Source organism: Clinocottus analis, unplaced genomic scaffold (assembly GCF_023055335.1).
Source record: "Clinocottus analis isolate CAN_PGR_092001 unplaced genomic scaffold, fCliAna1.0.p SCAF_24, whole genome shotgun sequence".
Taxonomy (NCBI): Eukaryota; Metazoa; Chordata; class Actinopteri; order Perciformes; family Cottidae; genus Clinocottus; species Clinocottus analis.
The window spans coordinates 1,517,501-1,526,883 of NW_027175976.1; the positions used below are offsets into that span (position 1 = coordinate 1,517,501).

Here is a 9,383-nt window from a genome sequence, read left to right on the forward strand (position 1 = left end):
AAGACTGTGATAACTGTTATAATACATTATTACTTAACTGAGAAGTTATATTCATCTTTATGTACATTATGTTTATCTGTGAGTGAAAATGTACTATTTTTGAAACACTGCAGATTATAAACAGATTTTCTGACAAACTTCTGTTGAAGAAAACCACGTTATTATTAAATATGCATTATTATAAAATAAAGAGAAAAATTAAATATCCAGCATTATAAAATATAGAGCATAATAAATATCCAGTATGTGTAAATATGCAGTATTGTAAAATATAGAGCATAATAAATATGCAGTATGTGTCAGAGTTACCTGAGCTGTGAGATAAAAGGCAGACACTGTAGGAAACTCCTCACTTCACTCTCTTCATGTGAGAAGCCTCTCAGCTCCACTGGTTTCTTCTCTGACTGGAGTTGCATCACTTCCAGGAGGATGGAGGTCTTTCTCTCTGAGAGGTCTATGGACCAGACTGAAGGACCTGACTGGAAAAGTGTCTGTAATGATGGAAGGACACTCAGACCTGATTCAGTCTCATAGTCCTTCAGGTGGGAGAACAGATCCAGCAGGAAACCACTCCGATATATGTGATCATCATCATCATAATAATCATCATCATCATCTAAAGGGAATGTTTTGTATGAGCACACTGATGATAGCAGCTCCAGCATCTTGTCTCCTGTCTGCTGTTCTCTCTCTGCTGCTGCACAGAACAGGTTCCCAATGAACTTGACTCCTTCAGAACGATCCGACCACACAGGATGAATCCTGAAATAATGAAAGGAAACATTTGGTGATGATTTGATTTCAGCTGCATGAATACAACAACTCACTACTGATGGACTCCATCTTGTACACGTCTGTACTGGATAAGATCTCATGACATCTTGACTGAACCTCATGTTTGGACTTTTACTCACAACACAAACACTAATCCTGTGTCTGGACGTCCTGCATGTTTGCTTCCTACTGTCTTTGTTCACTTTGTAATATTTATTTTGTGTCTGACATTTGAGTGTAAAAGAAATTCACAATCAATAAATATAAATAGTGGAACATCAGCTAGACAGAAGTTACACAATACAACTAAATGTTGATGATTCACAGCTCAGATTATGTCTTTAATTCATTCATGTTTTAAATTACTGTGAAATTAAATTAAAAGATGTGATTATTATTTAATCTGCTAAGAAATACTGTTTAATGTTTAAAGGGTTTATTTTTATTTTATTTTATCAGAACCTCATTGTTTCATTAATATTATTATCTTCATTATTCTCATTCAGGCAGAAGACTGTGATAACTGTTATAATAAATTATTACTTAACTGAGAAGTTATATTCATCTTTATGTACATTATGTTTATCTGTGAGTGAAAATGTACTATTTTTGAAACACTGCAGATTATAAACACATTTTCTAACAAACTTCTGTTGAAGAAAACCATGTTATTATTAAATATGCATTATTATAAAATAAAGAGAAAAATTAAATACCCAGCATTATAAAATATAGAGCATAATAAATATCCAGTATGTGTAAATATGCAGTATTGTAAAATATAGAGCATAATAAATATGCAGTATGTGTCAGAGTTACCTGAGCTGTGAGATAAAAGGCAGACACTGTAGGAAACTCCTCACTTCACTCTCTTCATGTGAGAAGCCTCTCAGCTTCACTGGTTTCTTCTCTGACTGGAGTTGCATCACTTCCAGGAGGATGGAGGTCTTTCTCTCTGAGAGGTCTATGGACCAGACTGAAGGACCTGACTGGAAAAGTGTCTGTAATGATGGAAGGACACTCAGACCTAATTCAGGATCAATAGAGTAAAGGTCCAGGAGGAAATCACACCATTTCATTTTCAAGGGGAAGTCTTGATATCTGCACACTGATGATAGCAGCTCCAGCATCTTGTCTCCTGTCTGCTGTTCTCTCTCTGCTGCTGCACAGAACAGGTTCCCAAAGAACTTGACTCCTTCAGAACGACCCGACCACACAGGATGAATCCTGAAATAATGAAAGGAAACATTTGGTGATGATTTGATTTCAGCTGCATGAATACAACAACTCACTACTGATGGACTCCATCTTGTACACGTCTGTACTGGATAAGATCTCATGACATCTTGACTGAACCTCATGTTTGGACTTTTACTCACAACACAAACACTAATCCTGTGTCTGGACGTCCTGCATATTTGCTTCCTACTGTCTTTGTTCACTTTGTAATATTTATTTTGTGTCTGACATTTGAGTGTAAAAGAAATTCACAATCAATAAATATAAATAGTGGAACATCAGCTAGACAGAAGTTACACAATACAACTAAATGTTGATGATTCACAGCTCAGATTATGTCTTTAATTCATTCATGTTTTAAATTACTGTGAAATTAAATTAAAAGATGTGATTATTATTTAATCTGCTAAGAAATACTGTTTGATGTTTCAAGGTTTATTTTTCTTTTCTCAGAATCTCATTGTTTCATTAATATTATTATCTTCATTATTCTCATTCAGGCAGAAGACTGTGATAACTGTTATAATACATTATTACTTAACTGAGAAGTTATATTCATCTTTATGTACATTATGTTTATCTGTGAGTGAAAATGTACTATTTTTGAAACACTGCAGATTATAAACAGATTTTCTGACAAACTTCTGTTGAAGAAAACCACGTTATTATTAAATATGCATTATTATAAAATAAAGAGAAAAATTAAATATCCAGCATTATAAAATATAGAGCATAATAAATATCCAGTATGTGTAAATATGCAGTATTGTAAAATATAGAGCATAATAAATATGCAGTATGTGTCAGAGTTACCTGAGCTGTGAGATAAAAGGCAGACACTGTAGGAAACTCCTCACTTCACTCTCTTCATGTGAGAAGCCTCTCAGCTTCACTGGTTTCTTCTCTGACTGGAGTTGCATCACTTCCAGGAGGATGGAGGTCTTTCTCTCTGAGAGGTCTATGGACCAGACTGAAGGACCTGACTGGAAAAGTGTCTGTAATGATGGAAGGACACTCCGACCTGATTCAGTCTCATAGTCCTTCAAGTGGGAGAACAGATCCAGCAGGAAACCACTCTGATATCTGTGATGATGATAATCATCATCATCATCATCATAATAATCATCATCATCTAAAGGGAATGTTTTGTATGAGCACAGTGATGATAGCAGCTCCAGCATCTTGTCTCCTGTCTGCTGTTCTCTCTCTGCTGCTGCACAGAACAGGTTCCCAAAGAACTTGACTCCTTCTGAAGGTTCAGATGAATGAGGCAGCAAACTGAAATAATGAGGATTAAAACAATAAAAAATGTGACATGCTTTTCTTTAAAATAGAACTAAAACTCTTCTCTGTGAAGTGTAGGAAGAAATATTTTATCATTTAATCTGCATACAGAAAAAGTGAAAAGAGACGGGACGGCTTATAGTGACTAGAGAAATAATGAAGGAGGTAACCAGTTACCTGATCTGTGAGATAAAAGGCAGACACTGTAGGAAACTCCTCACTTCACTCTCTTCATGTGAGAAGCCTCTCAGCTTCACTGGTTTCTTCTCTGACTGGAGTTGCATCACTTCCAGGAGGATGGAGGTCTTTCTCTCTGAGAGGTCTATGGACCAGACTGAAGGACCTGACTGGAAAAGTGTCTGTAATGATGGAAGGATACCTGAAACCCCTTCAGTCTGGACATGCTGATAAATGTCAAGAAGGCTGTTAATTAAGTCAGTGTTGACAGAAAACAATGAAATGAGCGTTTTCACTTCACTGTGAAAGCTTTCTCTTTTGTGAAGTGCTGCTTTCAGGCATAAATCCAGCAGCAGCTGCTTCTCCTCCTTCTCCAGTGTCCGTTGCTCCTGGTCCTGTGATCCTGGACGTCTGTAAGTCTTCCTGAAGCTGCATGATAACACACGCAGGTGTACGCAACAACATGGACGGTTTTATGAAAGTTTCAAACTTAAAGTGTGTGGACTCGGCATCACGTAAAAACAAGAGCTACGTACCTGAGTGAGCTGATGTGTGGCAAAGCCTCGACGAGAGACAAGCACAGACTCGGGCAGACTGGAGTTTGTTTCTCCCAGTGGAGGCAGACATTAATCTTCGTAGTAGTCCTCTGCATGACTTTCACTGCTCTTTCAAACAGCTGTCTTTCCCCCTCAACTGGAAGGTGCAACTGATTTCCATCCAGGCCAAGTAAGCTGATGTGGTCCATCTGCCCTCCACTCAGAAGCAAAACCCTCCACAGCTGCCAAAGCAGAGGCTCACACCTTTAAATGAAAGAATAATTACAGACAATGTCCTCATGATTCAAAGCATACATTCATGAAAACAAGTGTTTACACATACAACACAACCATAACAGTAATTTGACACAACTCTCTCATACCGTTGGACGTTTTTAAGGCAGCCAAATAGTTGTGTCATTCCTTGTTCTGATACCTCGACGCCCTCAAGGCTCAGCCGTATTTTCCTCTCTTTCGACTGAGCGACCACGTAGGCCACAGCACAGCAGGGGTAAGGGTCCAGACTCTCTCCACTGAGATCCAGGTGGTAGTCCAATTTCTCCAGAAGGTCCATGCATGCTTCAGGACACTGGGACTCGTACAAGCACTGGCTTAGGAACAGTATGTCCCCATCAAGCCCACTGGCCTCAAATGTTGAGATCATTTCCGTAAAGAATCTGTTCGACAAGTTCTCGAGCTCCTGAGCTGGAATCAGACACTTCATCAGACTAGGGCTCTTCACATTCAACAATCTACACATGAAAGGGATCACATGTTTCATGTGTTTCTTCTCCTCCGTGAGGCATTGCTGAAACACATCCTTGATTTGATCTGGATTCTTCAAGAGCCACAGCGCTGCAAAAAACTCCTGCATGGTGTAGTGGAGGAATGCATACTCAGTGATGCTCTCAGTGTGGGCGACTTTGACAACGAGTGGATTCAGGAAGGAAAGGACACATCTGTCTCCACACGGACGCTCTGTCAAGTTCACAGTTTTTCCTTCAGTTGCACGGAAAGCAACTTTAGCCAAAGATAGTATTTCGCTCTTCTTGGTGTTGATGAAGAAATTTAGATCTTTGTTTTTAGTTTCGCTGTTTATTTGAAGGCATCGACGAACAATGTTGATGTAGATGTCAGCGATACTGCACGGCTGTGGAGAGTATTGTGGGGTCTCAGAAGAAAAGCAGACCGACACCATCAGCGCATACATTGGGACGTGGCAAAGAGTGAACAACTCCACGTTGCTCAGAACCTTCTTCTGTTCCTCTCCGAGCAATGCAGATAAGTACGTTGTGATGGCCTGCTCATTGAAGCCTTTCACCTCCACTCTGAGAAAGTCATCACAAGGTAAGTCTTCTTCATCATCCGGTCTGCAGGTCACAACAACTTTGGCCTCAGGAAGTAAGTCCTTCTCTACAAGTCTCTTCACCACTGATGCACGAGGATCAGACAGATCTGTGATTCCATCAAAGATGAGCGTAACATTGTCAGAGTTGTTCTTTATGTTCTGTAAAACCTCTTCTTTGTCTTCCTCTGGTTCACTGAACTCACTGAAGAGAAGATTCTCCAAGTTGCTGATGTGAGATGTTTTTCTCATGTCAAAATAAAACATGTAATCGAGCTTCTTGTTGTCTCTTTCTGCCCAGAGTCTCAACATTTCGTGAGCGAGTGCTGTCTTTCCAATCCCAGGTTTACCAACCAACATGATGTTTCTATCTTCTTCCATCAGGTCACTCGGGGAGGTTTCTGCCTTCCTCACTGGGATGTATGTCCTCATCTTTTTAGAGCGAAGCTTCTTGCATTTCTTGCTCTTGAATTTCTTTATTTTAGATGCAGAAGATATGTTTTGTTTGTCCAATACAAGGGACGTGTACGACAGATCGAGCTTCTTGTTTCCTCCAAACAGACGTTTGTTTGCCATCCAAAACTGGTCAGAGATCTTTTGTGCTTTTGACTTCAAGTTTGCTTGATATGTGTGACACGACATTGGGCCTGAAATAAAAACAATAGTGACTAAATAAATACACAATATATAATACTATAGCACAATATTTTGGGGAAATATGTAGAAAAACACCAAAGTTACATAAAACCAGCCTATTAAAGCTAAATAATAAAGATGTAACCTACTATCAGCTAGAATCCTGCTCTCACATACCTTTTAAGTATCTGGTATCGATTTGTGTGTCATCGTTGAAGGGAAAGCAGCTGATCCAACCACTGATCCAGTCAAACGTCTTGGTCCTCTTCCTTGTCACGTCAACAATCTTGAGGAACTCGTAGCAGGCTGCTTCCCCCTTTCTCATGACCGAGTCCAGTATTTGTCTGCGTTTGTTGTAATCATTTTGCTCTGCCTGTATTACACAAACCTCCTCATCACCCAAGACCTCTCGCTGATTCAAGTTCTCCAGAATCACAGAGAGATTCTTTAATTCTTTCACGAGATACTTTCTGCCACCCGTGACGTACTCTAAGGCCGTCTGTCTTGTACAAGCCATGTTTCCTTACTTCTGTATGTTCTGCACACAGACCCAACTTCAATGTTCTGGAGAACAAAATAAAAAGGTTACATGAAATGTTAATTCCAACAATTATTCTGATTGTGATGCATTAACTATTGTGTAAAACCTCTCAATCTTTCAGTGTAACAGAAATGTTGTTGCAGGATGGTCGAGACATCTTGCAGCTGGTGCAACATTTAAAAGTTTAACATCTCTTGGTGTTTATCAATTCCAAGATGTCTGCTGAAAGAATGTGCTACCCAAAAACGGCTTGGCTGAACTCAGTCCTTTTCTCAATGCTGTGCCTTTAACTGAAACTTGCTTAGAGAAATCTGAACCTGACTTCTATCCAATACAAAGATATTCAGGACAGATAACAGCAGGAGAGGAGTTGGCATCAATGTAAAATCATGCTGCATATTTAATTCAGTCATTTGGATTTCTAAACCCATACATCCTGAGTAATTTGTTCCTATCGATACTCTTTCAGCAGCAGCTTCTACTCTCCGTGACAATTTAGCTTCTAGTATTTACTGTTCATTTTTTTATTATCTCAAGTAGCTTTTATTCGTTGTATTTTTCTTAGTTATGTTTCTACTTTCTCCTCTTCCTGTTTGTATAGTGTGAGGCACATCATTGATTTTGCTATAATAACTATGTTATTATAAAAAGTTTCATTTTTTCTTTTACCCGGAAAGAATGACCTATCCGCTGCAGTAACAAAGACAGCGATCCTTCTTTTCCTGGAGAACATGCAGGCTGTATACCAGAGACACTTACCTGACGATCGACTCCATCAGCTCACTGCCTTTGGGAGAGATTTTCCTGATGACGAGAAAAAAAAGTCACGTTTTAAAGCAGCCTGATATTGAGTACTTTCACCTCTTCAGCACGTTTACAAGGTAAAGAAAACCACCTAAAATGTTGTTTTAAGTATTTATACTCTTAAAAATACAAACTATTGCACATTAACTAAAAACAACAGCACAGGGCAGTATTTTTGTTTTAATAAACATGCAAATTTACAACATTATTTAATACATTGGTCTTTATGACTGTAACTAGCTAAACATTTAGGTATGACTCATATATTAATATTATATATTTATAAAGTGTATATTTGTATACAATGATACATGGAAGGTAACACTAATAAGTTTAATTTTGTCCGTATTTATTTATTTAGTTGAATGTTGATCTTTATGCCTTTGGCTAAATTAACAGAAAAGATTAAATACATTTTAAATAATTATTATTAACTGAACTGAACAGTTAAATTAACATGACAAAGACTTAAAGTGTTTTTCTATGAAATTATATTATGTAGTTCTTTAAACGTATTAAACCAACATTTGAGCGGAATAGAAAGTATTAACTATATATATATATATATATATATATATATATATATATATATATATATATATATATATATATATATATATATATATATACAGTCACAAGTCACATACACACACTATAAATATATATTAGCTATACAAGTTAATAATCAACGTTAGCTAACAAACCAAAGTTACAGTGAATAAGGAAACGTTTATCCAGTCGTTAGCTAACGTTACTTTGCTCACAGTTAACGTTGTTCAAAAGTTAGCTAACAACGCTAATTTATCCCGTTACAAATACGATTAAAATACTTATAAATACGTGAACTACTCAACCGTACTTTGTTTTCTTTTCGACAGAAGAAAATACAACACTCTTCTCTCATCCCTCTTCTTTTACCGCAAACACCGCGACCAACGTGAAGTATCGTTACTGTCGCACATCCGTCTGTGCTTTCAAAATAAAACCAAGCCGCCCTTACCGGAAGTAACCAAATATAAGCGATATATTTATTTTTTTTAAACACCGAATTTTTCAACGTATCCTTCACAAAACAAACGACATGTGGGTCGTTTCACGGCTTCGGTGTTGAATTGCCACTCTGCAGGCTGTCTAGAGACCACTTTAAGAAGTTCTGGGATGCGAGTTAACTCATCAAATAAGTCCACAATCTGAAATAAAGTGGTTTACATGAGCTACTAAAACAATGAAATGGCCAACAGGAGATGTAGTTCTAAACATTACAAGCATCCACAGGTTTCTTTCTCGAACATGACTAGTGTTTAAACAATGTGAGAACAAAAGAGTAGCCTGTGTGGTCTCTTCCTCTTAACCACCCTCTTATTCCTTACCTGTGCGGCCCAGTCGCATCCTCTCATCCCAGGTGAGGTGGAGCAGGTTTCTCTCTGCATTAGGAGTATTACGTTTTTATGAATCCCACCGAACAGCTTCGTGCACAGTGTCCACTCTGTTTCCTGGCGCGTTTTTACTTTCACTTACGTTGACTGTCAATGCTGGAAGATGTCACCAGATGTCCCTATTGGAGCATCCTTGGTCTTGGTATCTTTTGAAAGAAAAAACTCTTAAGCGTTTCCCCCTCAATAGTAACAATCACTTTAAGTTCTACTGACTTATATAAGTTTGAAAATAATAAATATAAGATTTTTATTTCCGCCTGAACATTTATTTGCAAATATATGCCTGCAGATGACTATACATAGGACTTATAAAGTGGAAAACACAATAGGACTATAGCCTGAAGCCTTATCCAGTCTAATTTAAAAGTAGATCCAGAAAATGTATATTTTACACGTTTTTCTATTGAAATATCTAGACGTTTTTCCATTTGAAGATTGCAAATATTCATAATATATATACTTTGTATCTATTAAAAAGGCTTAAAGTCTTGCAAACTTATAGAGGTACTATTTATATTTACTATAAGTATTGTTGACAGAGAAAATGAAGTATAAATGCATTTTTATACGCCCGTCATCGGAGCTTTAGCACGTGACAGGCTTGTCCCATA

The 9,383-nt window shown here is 37.7% G+C and overlaps 1 protein-coding gene across 6 annotated transcripts in view; it reads right to left on the minus strand.

Annotated features, from left to right (window-relative positions):
• The window catches only part of LOC137793876 (uncharacterized), a 25,618-nt gene extending 17,313 nt beyond the window's left edge, over window positions 1–8,305 (minus strand). For 3 of the 6 annotated variants that reach the window (XR_011078257.1, XR_011078258.1, XM_068590282.1), the window contains exons 1-9: window positions 8,196–8,305; window positions 7,292–7,336; window positions 6,169–6,555; window positions 4,394–6,002; window positions 4,011–4,274; window positions 3,475–3,903; window positions 2,827–3,291; window positions 1,594–2,001; window positions 310–762 (exon numbers count right to left, since the gene is read on the minus strand). Coding sequence is in view for 1 of the 6 variants with exons in the window: in XM_068590282.1 (XP_068446383.1) it covers window positions 310–762; window positions 1,594–2,001; window positions 2,827–3,291; window positions 3,475–3,903; window positions 4,011–4,274; window positions 4,394–6,002; window positions 6,169–6,508 (3,968 nt within the window). In the remaining 5 variants the exon portion in view is untranslated. Of the gene's footprint in view, window positions 1–309; window positions 763–1,593; window positions 2,002–2,826; window positions 3,292–3,474; window positions 3,904–4,010; window positions 4,275–4,393; window positions 6,003–6,168; window positions 6,556–7,291; window positions 7,337–8,195 lie in introns of those variants that run through there. The other 3 variants (XR_011078259.1, XR_011078260.1, XR_011078261.1) reach the window with 3 other exon arrangements.
• Window positions 8,306–9,383: the final 1,078 nt, after the last annotated feature.